The sequence below is a fragment of the Odontesthes bonariensis genome, chromosome 10 (genome assembly GCF_027942865.1).
Source record: "Odontesthes bonariensis isolate fOdoBon6 chromosome 10, fOdoBon6.hap1, whole genome shotgun sequence".
In the NCBI taxonomy this organism is placed as follows: Eukaryota; Metazoa; Chordata; class Actinopteri; order Atheriniformes; family Atherinopsidae; genus Odontesthes; species Odontesthes bonariensis.
This window is the reverse complement of record NC_134515.1, coordinates 10725143-10743976: the sequence shown is the minus strand read 5'-3', so window position 1 is coordinate 10743976 and position 18834 is coordinate 10725143. Positions and strand designations below refer to the sequence as shown.

General features: G+C 42.0%; 1 protein-coding gene across 1 annotated transcript; it reads left to right on the top strand.

Annotated features, from left to right (window-relative positions):
• The first annotated feature begins 5606 nt into the window (after positions 1 to 5606).
• nsfl1c (NSFL1 (p97) cofactor (p47)) lies at positions 5607 to 17913 on the top strand. Its single transcript, XM_075476221.1, has 9 exons — positions 5607 to 5732; positions 6467 to 6567; positions 6705 to 6779; positions 10314 to 10479; positions 10600 to 10695; positions 12788 to 12897; positions 13029 to 13166; positions 13353 to 13523; positions 16926 to 17913. Exons 1-9 carry the CDS (start codon positions 5631 to 5633, stop codon positions 17086 to 17088), a joined length of 1122 nt encoding a protein of 373 aa, XP_075332336.1. The 5' UTR covers positions 5607 to 5630; the 3' UTR covers positions 17089 to 17913.
• Positions 17914 to 18834: the final 921 nt, after the last annotated feature.

Below are 18834 nucleotides of genomic sequence, written 5' to 3'. Positions count from 1 at the left end.
CTTGTGCGTTTACAATGTCTTAAACCAGGGGGATGTTTTCCCTTTTAAAGCTCTTAAAGGGATAGTTCGCCTCTTTTGACATGAAGCTGTATGACATCCCATATTAGCAATATCATTTATGAACATTTTCTTACCCCCTGCTGCGTCCTGTGAGCAGAGTTCCAGCCTCGTTTTGCCGTTAACGAAGGTAGTCCGGCTAGTTGGCTGGAGCTTAAAAAGTAAAGCGTCTTGCTTCTCAAAACAATATGCGTTCAAAAGAGTAATACATTTGCATCACAAAATCATCTCTCCAGAAAAAGTCAGACCTCACAATCGCGCCAAAACGAGGCTGGAACTCGGCTCACAGGACGCAGCAGGGGGTAAGTAAATGTTCATAAATAATATTTCTAATATGGGATGTCATACAGCTTCATGTCAAAAGAGGCGAACTATCCCTTTAAAGTGCAAGAGGTCAGATAATCCTAATACTAAAGCCAGATGACCAGTTCTTACATTTGAAAACAGTTTTAAAATGATAGATTATATTTCAAACAAATGACTTGTTTATTCATAAAAACAGTTTGATGTTTTGGTAACTTTTTCAGTTTGATTTCTTGTGAAGAGTCGACGCTGCTTTCATAACTTTGCGCTGCATGCAGAGATGCAGTAAAAGAGATAGGATTAGCGATAAAACTAAAGCGGTTTTCAAATCTGAAGTGCGGCCTTGAAATTTCCCAGACATGTTCGTGAGCGGCTGCATGTGAGGACACAAATCACCACAACCGTCACCCTGTACTTTTCACAAGGATTACCCACCCAGCTGCCTAGTTTTAACTTCAGAAAATCAGCGAGTCGGACCAAAATTACAGAAACAAACATTCTGGATTATTTACAGCCTCCAGTGCGTATGTTGATGAGACTTTCAGTTTAAAAATATTTTCTGTTTGCCTGCAAATTTCTGTGCACCTGATTATTGTAGTAATGTGGAATTGATATTGACACAAACACAGTCATCATCAAAGTCATTTCCACAAAGTTGAGCTGAGAAAGTATTTTTCAGGATGCACTCTTAGAATTTAATACTGGTGATGCAGCCAGGACTGAATTAGCTGAACCCAAGTCCTTTACATAAAGATTTGACAGCTTTAACCTTATCATCTACTTGCCACAATACAAACAATATTTCTAAATAACGAGGGCTGGGCAACGATTAAAATCTTTAATCTAATTAATCACATGATTTCCCTGATTAATCACGATTAATCGCATTTGTACGCGAAATCCAAAAATGAATCCAAAAGTAGTGTATAGCCTTTAGCATTTAGTTTTATTTTAAATGTGCTGCCATATAAATGAAAGTGCCATAACATTTGTTGTGCAAACACACTTTTAACATCAGCATCTTTCTGTAGTTTTTATGTAGAAGCCTCGCTCCACTGTCTGTTTCCTTGAATGACTTGCTGCTATCAGTTGTGTGTTTTGCCTTTAAGTGATATTTTAGACTGGAACTACTACGCTGAGAAGACAATTCAACTTGGCAGTGTTTACAGATGACTTTGGTTCTGTCGACTCCGCCGTCTGGAAGAGCTTTAAAATGAAAATGGCCGAGTAAAAGTTCCGTACCCTTCTCCAAGTTTGGTGGATCCGCCGATTACTTTCTTTTCCGGTTCCACAGCAGACAGCAGCAGACTTTTACAAAATGAAAGCCTGTTACAATAATATTTTTCTTTAAATTTAAAAAAAAAAAACGTTAATGCGCGATAAAATATTTATCGGCGTTAAAGAATTAACGAGTTAACGCGATAATAACGAGTTAACTCGCCCAGCCCTATAAATAACACAACTTGTTGTACATTTTCACTAGATGTAACACCCGCAAGCTTTAGAGAGTATCGTTGATATACTTTTTAACTCTAGAGATAAAGAGATGCTGGATTTTTCCTGCTGCATCTTTACAGCAAGCTAAGCTAAGTGAGTGGTAACGCACCCGTTCACTGATTCCTACTGATTGCTCATGGTGGTGCATGTGTAGGACTAACAGTGAGGACTAGTGAGCTCGTCATCATATATACAGAACACTCTTGAACGCTACGCAGGCCACAGGTTAGGCAAGGCATCTTTATTTATATAGCGCATTTCATACCACAGGCAACTCAATGTGTCAAAAAGACAAGGCATTTAAAACAACAGCATAAAGCAGCATAAAAACAAACAATTTAAAGTGAATAAAAATCAAAACACACAGTTAAAAGCAATCAAAGAAGAGGGGAAAGAAGAAAAATATACAACAATTAAGAGGATTTATAGCATTATGCTTTAAAATTATTTAAAGGAACTGAACCATAAGCACACAGTAAGAGAAATGTTTCTAACCTGGATTTAAAAGCGCTCACAGTTGGGGCTGATTTCAGTTCTGCTGGTAGTTTGTTCCAGTTGTGTGCAGCATAACAGCTAAAAGCTGCTGCAAGGTTAGCATTGTTGCTGGTGTGAATCTTGACTGGGGCCTTTTGCAGGTTGTCCCTGAGTACTCCATCTTCCTTGCACAGCCATAAAACATGCATATTAGGTTAAGTCGTGTCTTTAAATTGACCGTAGGGGGTGAGCGTGAGTGTGCATGGTTGTTTGTCTCTGTGTTTGCCTTGTGATGGCAGGCGATCTGTCCAGGGTGTTCCCCATCTCTTGCCAGATGGCAGCTGAGAACTGCTCCAGCCCCCTGGGATGCTGAATTGGATTAAGCGCGTATAGAAAATGGACGGAGGAAGGATGGATGGATATTTTTGGCAAAAACAAACATTCAAATCTGTAATTTTACACAACGTACTTTTTACTCATATAATACTGTATATAGTAGTGATGCAAATCCAGACTTTATATTGTCAAGAAACTGGCACAACAAAGTTGTGATTTGGTTAAGATTTGACTTGCATTTGTATTTTTGCCCTGCAGCTGGTCTGCTTGATTGTAATTCATCTTCACTTTGACACAATGCACCGTCGACTCTGTACTACTTTTCATGTTTCACTGTGGGATACTTTGTGTGCACAAGATAGAGTACGTATGTATGTATGTTTGTGTGTATCCATTTGGACAAAGCTGGAACATGGAGAACTCACTTTATGCTTTATGGTATAATTAGTAGTGAGTTATTCACAGCTTTAACGAACAGATTCAGATTTTCTTTATTGTCATTGTAACGAGTACAACGAAAAGTAAGGTACAGGCCTTTCAGTGCAGACATATAACAACTTGTAAACAATATAACTATAAAGGGACACTATGTACTAAATAAAAAAACAATATAAAAACAATATAATTATGTATTAAACACAATATTGCACTTATGAGAAAACCAGAAAACCAGTATACTGCACTTCACCGTAAAGAGGCATTTATGGCTCTGACAGCAGTTGGAAAGAAGCTGACTTTTAGTCTCTTTGTCCTGGTTCTGATGGCCCTGTACCGTCAAACATGAAATGTCCCAGATGGAATGAGTCCTTCAGGATGGTGTTGGCTCTCCTGAGACAGTAAGAGCCATGAAGGTCCTCCAGTGTCGGTAGAGGACCCCCAATGACCTTCTCAGACATTTTGGTGACCCTCTGGAGTTCTTTCCTGTTTGCCACTTGTGCAGCTGGCAGTATGTGAGGATGCTCGCCATGGTGGAGCGGTGAGAAGACACGAGCAGTCTCTGGCTGATGTTGTTCTTCCTGAGGATTCTCAGGAAGTAGAGTCTCTGCTGTGCCTAGTGTTCTTGTCCCAGGTCAGTTTCTCCTCTATAGCTATGAGGAGAATAATAATTCCTCCCATAACAGCAAGGAAAAAGCATATGGGCCTTTCTTTACATAGCAAAGTATTCCTTTAAAGTTTAGTGGAAGTATGCAAACAAACTGTAGTAGAAATATCACATCTGAAGGCATGTCTAACTGACTTACCTAATGACTGCACTTAATCATATTCATACGCTTTCATTTTCTTTTGCTGCCAAATTGATGGACGCGGTTCTTGGCACTTTCTATTTCTTTTCTCCTCAGGCGCTTTTCTCTCAACTGGCATGCAAGTGTCTGCCTCTAAGATTCTGTGACTGTACGCTCTCGGTAAAGACTACACTTCAATATCAACCTTAAGATCTGACGGGAAGACAAAAAACACATTAACATACCTCAACACACGCCTTTAGGGGTTTCCTTGGGAAACAATCATTGATGCCAAGCTGTCATGCAGATTATGGCTGATTTACAGCTGTTACTGCTGTTTTATCTTGTCTGCTAATACTGAAGGTGTGTCACAGGCTCCAAGTTCACAATAACTGAATAATACTTAAATCTGTTCTTGTTTATTTCTCAGTTTCTTCCAATTACACACTGTTCTTTGCTCTTAATGCACCATTGTGCAGGTTATCATATCTTCCCCCTGCTTATTTTGTCTTCTTTGTGCCTTGCCTCTCTTGCCTTGTTTCTGGGTGTTGTTGCCTCATCACAGAGACCCTGAAGCACAAAGCATCCAAAGGGGAAACAATATATGATCACTGCTGCTTTAACCTACTCATTGTAATGAACTGAATTCTTCTGTTTTAATCTTTGTGTGTGGGAAGGCGGGGGCTGTGGTGCTGAACGAGGTGAGGTGACAACATGGTTTTATCACTTTGCCTCAGATTAATTAGCCCTGAAGATCAAACAATCAACAGCAGAATGTATTAAAACCCCACAGACCCATTTCCCCCCCAGAAACAATTAGGATGCTCACAATCTCTCTCACACTCACTGCTTTATTACATCTGACCTGCCTGCTTTATGACACATTACCAAGGGTGCAAAGGTATCTCCCATGGGAATATTCTCACCATCTGCTTATCCTGTTAAAATCACAGGCACATGTTTACCTGAGCAGTTTTTTTTTGCAAAGTTTTGGCATCTGTTTGACATTGCGTGTCTGTTTGAAGTGTCACAAACAGAGATAGGAGCTGAAATCTGTGATGACAGGCTAATTACTATCTGATGGCCGTATTCATTTTTCCACACAGAGGAGCCATGCACCTGGACTATCTTGATGAATAAGATTAAATCAGATGATGGCACGGGGTGAGATGAAAATCATGGAAATATGTAGGCTAAAGACAAAAACACGAAAACACAACCAACCAAAGAAGCACATATCTTGGTACAACAAAGGTGCTAAGATGTGGAATAATATGTTACTTCTTTTGGTAGTGCCAAAAAGCTTTAAACTTAAAAAAAACGTGGGCATAAAAGGTTGCAGCTGGCATTTTCCCTCAATAGTTTACGAGTTCCTTGTCTTTCTAACCAGAGCCATATATATATATATATATATATATATATATATATATATATATATATATATATATATACATACACGGCTCTGTTTCTAAAAAGCTTATATTGCCCCCTTGTGGTCAACGTGAGCAATTGAGTGCATTTTATCAACAAGACACCGTGTAATGTCTTAAAAAAATGTATAATTATATAATTTCAAGAAAATACTAGTGTGTAAAAATTCGTTCATTGTCAAGATAATTTATTTCATTGTGTTTAATGAGACTTTTGTTCAGGTTGCCGCTTTGAATCCAGATAGGAACCATCAACTGTTGCTTGTTTCCTCAGGTGGAAACGGACGGAACGTTGAAGGAGCATATCAAAATGGCGAGTCAAGAGGAGTCTGTGAGGGAGTTCGTCGCTGTAACTGATGTGGACGAGGAGAGGGCCCGGTTTTTCCTGGAGTCCGCCGGCTGGAACCTGCAGGTACGGCTCTTTTGTGTTTTCTCATAGAGTTGAGGTGGACTGTACGCGGTTCTCCCAAAGACAGCTGCGGTTTAATGGCATGTGTCTGACGAATAGCTAGCCGGCTAACATTAGCTTGTGTTGCCGGTGATTTGTGCAAGTCACCGTTTGACAATGGCCCGGCCGGTTTTTGTCACCAGCAGAAACGCTGTCGAACAGTCACGATCACGACCACAGACACGGCTTTTGTGCCCCTACAAAGCGGGTCGTCCATTCAGTTTTGGCTAACGCTGGTCCGTTGTGAGTCCAGCGATCCGTGCTAACTAGCGCTAGCCTCTCGTAAGGTTAGATTAATGTTAATTGACGCTGTAAAGCGGCTAACTTCTTAGCTTCTATTGCTGCAGTGCCGACTGTCACGTTCAACTTTTATATTGTTTGGAAACTGAACATGAACCGGTCACACGAGTTGTTTGGACTTCAGTGTATAAAGAAAGTGAAAATAAAAGATGGACGTTATTGGAATTTCCCTGATCTCAATCAATGAGACGCTGTTATTCCAAGTAAGTGTTTGACACGAAGGTCCTTCAGATGTAGAAGGAGTTAATTATCTAGTTTTCCCTTTGCCCTACAGTGCCATACAGACTTATTTTGGCAGAGTTGTTTAAATAAAAGGCCGACTGTAATGTGTGACATACATTTAAATGCTGAGGTGTTATTGGTGATGTCACGTTGCCTTATTGTTGTTTCCTCCTCAGCTTGCACTCGCCAGTTTCTTTGAGGATGGCGCTGATGACGACATAGTGACGCTTCCTCAGCCCGAGGGAGGCTCCTCGGTGTCTCGATCAGCAGGGCCCAGGTAGAGTCCCCAGCCTGGCTTTTATTAATTCAAAATGTTGCTCTCGTGAAAGAGTAATGTCCAACAACACAGTGCAGCAAATATTACTTTACGACTTTGTAACATGACATCTCAAACATATAATTTATCCGCTGTAGTCAGCCCAGAGTGACCTCCTTCAGAGATCTGATGCATGAAGCAGAAGATGACAGTGATGAGGAGGAAGGCCAAAGGTAAGTTTACCTCTGAGTTGTATTTATCTAAAGAGGGCATATCACTCCATTTAAAAGTGCCACATGAAAACGTAACCTCAGACGGATGATATGTGCCTGCTGCTCCATCTGATGCTTGAAGGGTGATTTTAGAGGAACGCTTTTATTGGCTTAGAGATTGATTGTTATTAGCGAGGACTGAACCAATTGATTTTGTGTTTCAGTTACCCTTCAGGGGGCTTTTCTTTCTCTCTGAAATGGTTGTGGCGTTTTAGGCACGGCTGTCTGTCCAAGATGCACATCCCCAGGCATTATGAGTCATCCAGGATGGCAGGAGATTTGATTCCAGAATGCACCAAACTATTTTTGGTCTCACCTCATTCACTGGGAGCTGGTTGCTTTTCTGCTGCGTGAACAGATTCTGCTGCCGGTGCAGTGCAGTGGAGTGGTTGTTAAGGGACTGCGTAGAGTTCTCCAGTCCCTTTATAATACCTCCAGCCACCAAACTAAAGTTGTATCCAGAGTCAGTAATCTTGGCTTTTTAATATTTACTGCATTTAATAGTTAGTTTATGGTTGATAACAAAAAGGACAGGATTAGCAGATGTATTTTTAATAAGTCTTTCCTGGCTAGTTGACTTTCTGCTGCTCAGGGCTACTGTTTCTGATTTATTCTACATGTTCACTGCACATTCGGTACTTGGAACGAGGAACTCGCTGGGCTCCAGTGCAGATATGCTGAAAACCAGTCAACCCTGGTGTGATTAATTAAACTATTCAGCAGATTTTTGCAGCTATGACTCTCCCTTTTTTGTCTGATAGTCACAGAACCTCGAGGTGGGTTTCTGTAGCCGTGCTGGTTAAATATTGCTTTGATTTCACCAGCAAAGACGACCTCTCCCCAGACATTACGGCAGCAGTTTGACCATCATGCTAACAGTCTCCTTCGGATTGTTTATGTTGGCGTGTCGGTTATCGTGACTCAGGGAAGTTTTGATGTGGGCTTCAGATCTGAGCTGCTGTTAGTTGATTCCTGAGGCAGGTAACTCATCTTCTGTTTACCGGTCAGTCTCATTGATAAACGGGTTTATCATAAGTTTCACTGTTTTCTTGTAAACTGCCCTTTATGCAACAAGCAAAGCCCAGTCTGTCTGACCTTGAAGGCTGTCACATTTCTTTTTATTCCCTAGTTTATCTGTTTTGGACTTAATTTGGATTACTACAGTAGCTGAATGGGGCCTTCAGCTGTATACCAACACATTAGGAAGGCAAGAAATTCCACCAATTAACAGCCCTTTAAAGGTGGCAGCCTTTAGAAGAATATACCACTATTGAGTGTTTCTAATCTCAGTTCTTTCGGTCCTTGTGTGTATCTGCTGTTGTCCACTTAGGCTATAACACAGGTGTGGCTCAGTGGGGCACAAGTGACATTTAGACCTTAATGTAGCCCTTTGAAGCTTTGCTGAAACAAGCATCTCTGCCCACTGGACACACGATTGTTGCTTTTTGTGTTATTTTTATTTCAGTGAAAACATGTAGTGGAATAAAGATGCAGAGTTTTAAACCTCGTATATCCATGCAGTCAGTTGTTGGAGTAAGGCTAGGCGTCCACTATTCCGGCACGTCAACGTAACTCGCCGGATTGGATGCCTAGTTGTCGCCGTGTTGCTACTACAGTGGGTGTGTGGGGCGTGTAGAATGGCTCCGGGGGAAAGTAAATAACTTGTGATTTTAACCAACCGAAGTTTCTCCCTCTAAAAATTGGAGTTTTGGAGGGAAATTAATGTGTATAAATCGTCAGCAATGGAACATTATTTCGTATTTCACCATGGCTGTGGATCTGCGAGCGAGGAGAGCTGCTGTGCTGCTGCTGCTGCGACACGGGAGAACACATGATCTACTGTCATTGGATAACGCACTCCGTGTGCCGTGGCAAATTTGCATAAAGTTTGGCCGAGCCCAACTTTTTGACGTGCCGCAGGTCCGCCGCTCGCCGTGCCGGAATCCCAGCATGCTTTGCGAGCACGGCGACAACGATCGGCCGGATTTCATTGAAAATGAATAGAATGCGTTGGATACGGCTTGACGTGCCGGAATAGTGGACGCCTACCGTAAAGCCTGATTCTTACTCGGCGCAACCGCGCAACTGTTCTGGCTCGAGAACCATTAATGACGCCATCGAAGGCGCCAGCCCCTTCACAGTTCCTTCAGCTCATAAGCGCAGTTTGCGCCGAGTATGCATCACATTTGCAGTTCTCTCCAGACCAGCGGGCGTCACTGTTGAGGAAACAAGCTGAAGAACCGGACGAAGAAAAGCATACGAAGAAAGCATACACAATGCCACCTGTGGTGTCACGTCAGCAGAGGCTGGCACAGCTGATGCGGAATGAATTTACTCTGGGTGTAGAACTGTATATGTATCTCAGAGCTAAGCGGCTGCGGCAAAAACAGAAGAGAAGGTGGAATGTTCGTCCTTTGCAACAAGACGAACTTTGTCAAACGTTGTCCCAGTGTAACTTCATAGACGTGTCGTACAGATGTTTGTAGAGGCGCACCCTCTCGGTCACCGCGGTCTCTGTAGTGTTCATGTTTTCTTTTTCTTGGTCAGCTGTTTCCGGTTGAGCGCGCGCGAAGTCAGAAAAAAAGTTGTGTGCGCGCCCTTGCGACGCGCGAGGATTTTGTAGCTTGCGACGGGGGGCGTGGCGGAATTTTGGGTCACGTGACCGTTTGCGCCATTTGCGACCAGCTAGTAAGAGCGAGGTTGCGCCGAGTAAGAATCAGCCTTAAAAAGGATGGAAGGTGTGATGTTAACAGATTCCCTTACAGAGTGCGACTGTGGGCTGCCTCTGATGAAAGGCAACAGCTGTGAGGGATATGGTGAGATCTTTACTTGTCAGTCAAAAGACTGTCAGTAATCTGAGGAAATTAAGAAACAATCAAAGACAAATCTGGACCTGAACTCTTTGGTTTGACATTACATGATTTGATATAATTTAATATGTGCAAATATAATTCTGTTTAAAAAAAAATATATATATTCATATTTATATTTACAAGGATATGTGTGTAGGATATATTTATTTAGGAAGTGTATATATGGCATATATTTATATAGGTGTATTGTAGTTAGGACATTTACAAACTGAAGAGTAGGGGGTGGGAAACTAAAAAAGTATTGTACTTCTTCCCATTCCTTTTTCGAACAATGTGTGGTGTTTTATGTATTTGCACTTTATGTGATTGAATTTTAAATTTTTGTTTTAAATTTCTCTTTTTCTTTCTTTTGTATGTACAAATAGTTACATAACTTTTTCTTTTTTATACATGTTTGAAAATAAAAATCTATCAATCAATCAATATACTTGAATCCAACTTGTAAAAGCATATTAAAGTTAGACCCTCGGGTTTTCCCTGGCAGAGGTCTGCTTCTAAGTCATTATGACATGCAGTGAACCTTATCGCACGCTCTCAAGGATGCCCTTTGGTATTTGATTCTTCTTCTGTGGTATCTGAATAGTGTAAAATGATCTTGTGGTCTTCGTTCACACCCTCTCAGGTTTTTTGCGGGGGGATCGGAGCGCAGCGGGCAGCAGATCGTCGGGCCTCCTAAGAAGAAGAGTTCCAATGAAGTGGTGGATGATCTCTTTAAAGGAGCCAGGGAACATGGAGCTGTGCCTTTGGACCGGAGCGGGAAAGGACCAGGAGAACCCAGCAGAGCAAGGGTAAGAGGAAGCTGATAACGCTTGTTCTTCTGCTACATGCCACCTCTCGTGTTTTAATGAATTATTTTGTGTTCATGATTCTGCTTCCTCTTGGTGATTCCCTTGTCCTTCCTTTCTCAGGCCTTTGTTGGTGGAGGTTACAGGCTCGGGGCAGCACCTGAGGAGGAGTCGACCTATGTATCTGGAATGAGGCAAGCTGGCAGCAGCCAGCAGGATGTGAGTGCAGTCCCTGCTTCCTTTTTAGATTTCGCAGTCTTGCTTTGTTTCCTGTTCCTAACTCCCTGCAGGGTAGACTTTAGCCTCGGGCTTTAGCTGCTCGATTTGCAGCAACACAACAGAGGAGCAGTCGGTTATATTCCAGAAGATTTGCTCATTATTAATCCGACGCTGAAGGCGTTTTAGCTCTTTTTGGGTAGGAATATATCAGTAATATGTCGCTCAGAGATTGATCTGATGGGTTTGACATATTCAGGCTTTCTTTGCATTAATTAGTGTGACAAAACCTAAAAGTCCTGCCAGACACAGTGGTTATCAACATTCTTTGCTAAATGAGCTTTTCTTCAGGCTCTGTGTGGGTAAAAGGAGGCATTTAACCGCCTCCTTCAGCCAAAGCCGTGAAGAATAAAAGTGACAAATTACAGCAAAAAAATATCAAGAAAATGGGCAGAACGAGCGTAATGCTGGCTGTTAACTGTTCACTGTCAAATGTGAGATGGTTAGTTTAGTTTTCGAGCCGAATCTGTGTGAAATGATTTCTTTTGTCAAAATATTTTGTCATGTTTCGGTAACCAAGCAGTTAAGGCTCGTTTTCAGGAAAGAAAAGAACAAGTAACGACAAGAAAATTACTAAGATGTATTCTCTTCTGTGATGGAACAGCGACAACCCAATTTTCTTACACGTTTTAATAGTATCAGACAGTCTATGTTGCTCTAATTGCACGGCTTTGTATTTGGGAAGTAAAGTTAGGAACAGTTTGTGTTACCTACATGTTACCTTCATCACTCAATGTGAGCTAAACATGGTAATGTTACCATATTGGGAGCGAATGAGCCCTTTAAAATCATTCTCAAAACATTCTCCCACAACCTGAGGATAGAAAGTCTGCTGAAGCCTTTTGTTTCTTAGGTTCTTAAACTAAAAACCTGAAATAAGAAAAACTACCCTCAGCATTAATCAACATTAGGACCAAATGTGCATCTTGAAAATAATGTCAAGCCTGTTGCAACACACACACTTGCAGGTAACAGCATGAAACACAACTGTTGTTTTGACAGGGAGACACACATGTATGTTGTACTTGGTCTTAAAGAAATATTCCTTCTTTCTATCTGTTTTGCTAGGAGCGAATCAGCCATTAAAGCACTTTTGACGCAAAAAAACACAAAGAAAATAGAGCTGGAGGTTCCAGTGTACGTGACTGTATTTTGTTGACTTTTACACACATTCTGTGTTTGGTAACTATCGCCGTCTCCCGGGGAACAAACCTGTAGCCACGACAACACGAGGGATGGCATTACACTGTATCCTACAGGCTCAGTTTAATCACTACTCTGAGATAACGAGACGAGTTGATTATCTTTGACGGGACCGGAAGGTCAGCCCCACACAGCAGATGGTTACACAGAATCGGAGTAACGCAGTCCATGTTGCGACAGTGATGCAAAACACGTGTTTATACACAAACATGTTGACAAAGGAAACATCCGTCTGAGTCCGAGTTGTGCTGTGTAAGGCAGCAGCGAGCTTGGCACGCGTGTCGGGATGAAACGGGTTAAAAAGGAGCCGCCTCCGTGACACTGAAACCTCTGGCTTAAGGAGCCGCACATCTCGCTAATCCGTCCAAACTGGCTTTGCAGTAAACTGATTTTAAAAATCAGTTTGAAATGATTTTAAAAATAGATTTTTCTGCCCTAAATCGATTATATTACGTCATATCCGTGTCCAGAAAAACTTCATCAATTCATTGCATTAAGTTATGTTAAAACTAGCCCACATTTGTGCTGTGTGGACATTTCAATTAATGTTGTAATTGTAAACTTTAAAAACTGCTGTACATGTTAAGTACTTCTTTTTGTCTCAGTTTAAATAAATGTCAGCTGCTGGACTGACTGACACAGACTGATGTGCATTGTTTATGGGAACGACGTTCATTCTAGAAGTGTATGATTCAACTTGTTTTTTTTTTTTTTTTAATGCAATTAATGATTATATCGAATCGCAATTATCAAGAATCGTGATGCAATCGAATCGTGACCAAAGCATATCGTCCCACCCCTATGAATAATGCAGAAAATGTCTGTTTCATAGGTACATGTGGTGCTCAAGCTGTGGAAGACGGGTTTCAGTCTGGATAACGGTGAACTCAGAAACTACAGCGATCCTGGAAATGCCAACTTCCTCGAGGCAATCAGAAGAGGGTAAGAAGAGTTCAACTCGGTCCAAGTTACACATATTTTATATTCGCAAGGGGACAAAATGCAAATGTTAGTACAAGAAGAGGGATGTTTCCCAAGCTAGTTTAAGCCCCCGTTGTGTCCTTTTCTTGCAGGGAGATTCCTCTCGAGTTGAGGCAGCGGTCTCGAGGGGGCCAAGTCAACCTCGACATGGAGGACCACAGGGATGAGGACTTCAGCAAACCCAAGATGGCGTTCAAAGCCTTTGGAGGCGAAGGGCAGAAATTAGGGAGGTGAGATTGTGGGCCTTTTTTTTTTTTTTTTTTTCCCCAGTGTCGGGTGAACTTGTTAGAAGGCAGCCGTGGAATCCAAGCGTAGATCTCACAGCTGCTTTGGACACGAGTCATATTTTGTTTGGCCGTTAGGCTCGTTTCAGGTGGATTAAATCATTTTAATCTTTTCCTCCCTCCATCCTTTAGCGCCACTCCAGAAGTAACTTCAGCTCCAACCACCTCCCAGCAGGACCGAGCTGCCAACGAGGCCCAAGCCACCGCCTCTGTGGCCCTCGACCCCTCCCAACCTACAACTAACATTCAGATCCGACTGGCCGATGGCGGCAGGCTGGTTCAGAAGTTCAACCTTACCCACAGGTGATTCATTAGCTTGTTTACTTAGCTGCACCTGTTATCCTGCAGGTGTGAGGAAATGTTCTCTGGTCAGAATATTAAGTGTTTGGATAAAAAAAGATTCCTGGTGATAGTCCGAGGGTTTGGATTGCTGGTTCCAGCTTTTCCCAGCCAACAAATTCTTCACTTCCCAGACGACAATGACAGCTTTGTGTCTTGTGTAAGTTTTTGTTAATAATTTATCACGAAGCATACTTTACTTTTGTTACCGTCGCAGTTGAAGAGAGCAAGGCAAGTTTATTTGTAGAGCACAATTCAATGTGCTTTACAGCTACATAAAATCACAAGAAGGCAAAAAATCATTCCAAAAAACATAAAAAATTATCATTAATTAATTAGATTAAAAGCAAATAGTGCAGACACTTCCAGGTGTCATATGCACAGCTAAATAGAACTGTTTTCAGCCTGGATTTAAACATTGTCAGAGTTGAGGCCTGTCTCACATCTTCTGGAAGACTGTTCCAGATTTTAGGAGCATAAAACTGAAACGCAGCCTCACCTTGTTTAGTCCTGACTCTGGGCACCAGCAGGAGACCCCTCCCTGAGGTTCTCAGAGCCCGAGTTGGTTCATATGGCTCTAACATGTCAGAGATGTACTTTGGCGCTTGACCATGAAGAGCAGAGCTGTTTTAAAGTCTATTCTCTGAGCGACAGGAAGCCAGTGCAGAGACCTGAGCACTGGACTAATATGGTCGTATTTCCTGGTTCTAGTCAGGACTCGAGCAGCAGCGTTCTGGATGTTCTGCAGCTGTCTTATAGCCCGTTTAGAGCCCAGTGAGCAGGCCGTTACAGCAGTGTAACCTGCTGGAGACAAACGCATGGATCAGTCTCTCTAAGTCTGGTTTAGACACTATTCCTTTGATTCTGGCAATGTTTTTAGATGGTAAAAAGCTGCTGATGTTACTGATTTAATGTGGCTGTTAAAGTTCAGGTTCTAACTTGATAGTTAGGTTTTAGAAAGAGAGTCTCAAGGTGACCGATAACACTTTCTCTTTGTTTCTGTGGGCCACAGACGATGATTTCAGTTTTGTCTGAGTTTAGCTGGAGGAAACAGTTTTGCATCCACACACTGATCTGTTCGATGCAGCGAAACAATGTATCTACAGGCCCGTGTTCTCCTGCTGTCAGTGACACGTAGATCTGAGTCATCTGCGTATTAGCTGACCTAATGGAAGCATGTACAGATTGAACAATAGGGGTCCCAGGATTGACCCCTGGGCAACCCCACAGGTCATAGCCATTTGGTCTGAGACACAGTTACCGATTTCAACAAAATATTTCCTTTCCTCGAGATAGAACTTGAACCAGATTAAAGCACGACCAGAGATTCCCACCCAGTCCTCAAGAAATGTAAGAAAAGTGAGCAGGAAAAAAACATTTGTAACATTGTAGGAGTGCATTTGCCTATTTTTGTTCCCACCTGCTTACCAGAGATCAGCTGTTCACTCTAAATAGATGTGATCCCACTCATGTTAACCATCTGTAGTGGAAAGCAAAGTATGGAAGAGCCGAGGTGTCGCGTGCAAAAGCAAAATGTCCTAAAAAGGGCAGATTTATCGTGTATAAGCGAATGCTGCAAAAGCAGAATAAACCATACAGAAAGAGTGTCAGGAGATGGCTGCAAATTAAATGTGTAAGTAATAATCCGCCCCCCCCAATATGTTCCGTTTTCATTGTGATCGCTTCTACTGTTGCTGGCGTAAACGGTTAAAACATGTGAAAGATGTAAAACTATGACAACGGCTCTAAAATAACAGCATAAAAAGCAGTGTGGAGGTAAACTGTGAACAAACTCCAAAAGCAGGTGATGAAAAGTAACGGTTTCAGTTTTTTTTTTATTTAAGTAAGTAAGTAAACTTTATTTATATAGCACCTTTCACAGATAAAGATCACAAAGTGCTTTACAATCAAATACATAAAAACAATTATAAGAAAACGCCACCAATAAAACAAATGAATAATTATAGTCATAAAAGACGAAAGAGACCATACCAAGATAAAAATAAGTGGAGACATAGGTAAGTTCACTACTGTCTAACTAAAAACTTGCTTTAAATAAAAAAGTTTTCAGCTGCTTCTTAAGAGTCCACGGATTCAGAGCACCTTAGTGAAAGCGGAAAGGCGTTCCAGAGTTTGGGGGCCTGAAGGGAACAGTCGCCTCGAGTGTGGAAGTGTGTGTGAGGAACAACCAACAGCCTCTGACCTGCTGATCTCAGAGTACGGGAAGATGTACGGTGATAAATCAGATCAGAGATATATGCAGGGGCTTGACCATGTAGGGCTCTAAAAGTAAGGACCAGTATTTTAAAATGGATTCTAAAATGGACTGGAAGCCAATGCAGGGGTGCTAAAACTGGGCTGATGTGAGCTCTTTTCTTAGTACGAGTTAAAATCCGTGCAGCTGCATTCTGTACAGTCTGCAGACGATCCAGGTCTTTCTTATTAAAACAGATAAAAAGGCAGTTACAGTAGTCTAATCCAGAAGAGATAAAAGCGTGGATAATCATCTCAAGTTCAGCCTTCGAGAGCACTGACCTTTAATCTGGCAAAGTTCCTTTGGTGAAAGAAGCAGTTTCTGGTCAGTTCTTTGGAGTGCTGCCGAGTCAAAATGAACACCTAGATTCCTCAGACTCGGCTTAACAGACCAGCCTAGATCCTTATCAATGAACTGCTTGATCTCAGGGATTTTGTGATCTGGTGCAATGATTAATGTTTCGGTCTTATTGGAGTTGAGTTTAAATAATTGTTGTTCAACCATTGGTTGATGTTTGTCATTTACTCCTTAATTAGACAAAAGACCTGCAAAATGTTAAAGTAAAACACAAAAAGAATGTCAAACTGGAGTGAAAGTCTTCTCTTTTAACCTGTTATCTCACCGGCTTCAGAAAAAAAGGCTTAAAAGTTCTCATTGATGCGTTGAAACGGGCCGCAGAGGCAGTTGATTGAATTTGCAGACAGAACTCTGCTGAACTCCATCATCTTATCATGTGCAAATTGAATAAACCTCCTCGGACGTCACTATGGAAACCAAACCTGCTCCGGTAATGTGAGAAAATCAGGATCGTCGGTCCAGACGTAGAGCAGAGCGCCGTGCTGCTAGAAAGTAAAATATTCCATGAGTTTCGCTTTCTAATGTTTTCCTCATTGATCCACACAGTTATTGTGCTAATGTCCCCGAAAAGCAGAAATTTAAAAAAAATTAAAAGAATAAAATACAACAATAAATTAAAAGACATACAACAGCTATATAATTTAAAACAATAATAATACTAAAATAAATAGAAATTAAAAAAAAGATGTTGAATAAATTGTAAATGATCAGAACAGCTTTGCTAACCTTTCCTTCCTGTGACTGCGTCCTCTCAGGGTGTCCGACCTGCGGCAGTTTTTGGTGGCGGCCCGACCCGGCATGGCCGCCAGGGAGTTTGTTCTCATGACCACCTTCCCCAACAAGGAGCTGTCGGATGAGAGCGAGACGCTGCAGCAGGCCGACCTTCTGAACGCCGTCATCGTCCAGCGGTTCAAGTGAAGCCGGGAGAGAGAGAGCGACTCCTGCTGCTCCTCTGGTGGAGGCGTGGCGGAGCAACTGCAGCCCTGTGAAACCTGCTGGCCCCTCCAAGAGAGGAGAAAACACGGACTTGCATACGGACTTCTATAATTTCTGAATTTTTGTTTTTCTAAAATGAAACGTAAACCTTCTGCTCTCCAGGCCCGCCCCCCTCGCCCGCCGCCGCCGCCCTCAGGGCTGAAATGTCGACGAGCCTGTCGGAAAGCCACCAGACAACGATGAACCTGGTTTACCTGGCAGCCACATTCCAGTTGTATGAAACTTGTCACTTTGGTTGCAAAGACGCCCACTAAACATTTCCCATGAACGAGTTTCACCTTTTCTCATTCTGTTAGCTCTAATCTGGCCTTTGAACGACGTTTCGAATCAGACGCATTCGGCAGCAGACTCCCTCTAAACCGACTCTAAAGTGTAACGATGAAACCAAATAATTCTCTTCTCCCTCCACATCGACTGATACCAGTAGCCTTACTCCTTTATTCACCTCCAGATTCACGCTTTTTCCTTTGTTGAAAATCAGATGGAATTATTTTTTTAAACTCGTCTTTTTTCCTCCTTATTTCTTTTCCCCCTGACCGATTGTAGGCTTGTCCCAGATATAGACGGAGGCGTTTTTGATACAGCCGATGGTTGAGCTGATGAACATAGACTGTAAACACTGGTTTATTGTAGTGGAAGTTGAATTGCTATGATAACACTGACATCTTCTATGCATCCTGGGGCAGCACAGAAAAATGTTTGGACCTCCGGTAAAATAAATCCATTTTATGGTTGATGTATGAAGAACTTGCAGTCTTGTGGTAATTTTTTTTATTTTATTTTCAGCTCACACGCAGAATATTTACCCGTTTCATGAATACGAGTGAATATCTGCTGTTTGGTCCGATGATCTGGGTTCATCTTGTTGTCATTCATGCAGTCTCGACACCTCCCTGTTGAGTAATGACGAGACACGGCAAATGTGCAGTTTGCAGATGATGGAGGACTTAACAGTTACACGTGGAACCCATGGGTGGGTTGTATAGAACCTACAGGTACTGGTGACATTGAAAAGTTCACACTGTACTTTGCAAAAGGCAAGGCATCTTTATTTATACAGCGCATTTCATACCACAGGCAACTTAAATGTGCTTTACATAAAGACAAGGCATTTAAAAGAACAGAAAAACAAGCAATTTAAAGAGAATAAAACTTAAAACACAGTTAAAAGCAAACAAAGAAGAGGGGAAAAAGAAAAATATAAACTCAACCATACGCACACCGAAAGAGAAATGTTTCTAACCTGGATTTAAAAGTGCTTACAGTTGGGGCTGATTTCAGTTCTGCTGGTAGTTTGTTCCAGTTGTGTGCAGCATAACAGCTAAAAGCTGCTTCACCGGGTCCAGTTTGAACTCTGGGCTCCACTATCTGACCTGAGTCAGCAGATCTCAGAGCTCTGCTGGGTTTATACTCTACTAGCATGTCATTCATGTATTCTGGACCTAAACCATTCTGTGATTTGTAGACGAGTAGCAGAACTTTAAAATCCATTCTGTATCTGACCAGGAGCCGATGTAAAGACTTGAGAACTGGGGTGATGTGATGTGATCTCTTTGTTCTGGTTAAAACTCGGGCTGCAGCGTTCTGAATGAGCTGCAGCTGTTTGAGACTCTTTTGGGGGAGTCCAGTCAGAAGACCGTTACAGTAGTCAAGTCTGTTGGAGATGAA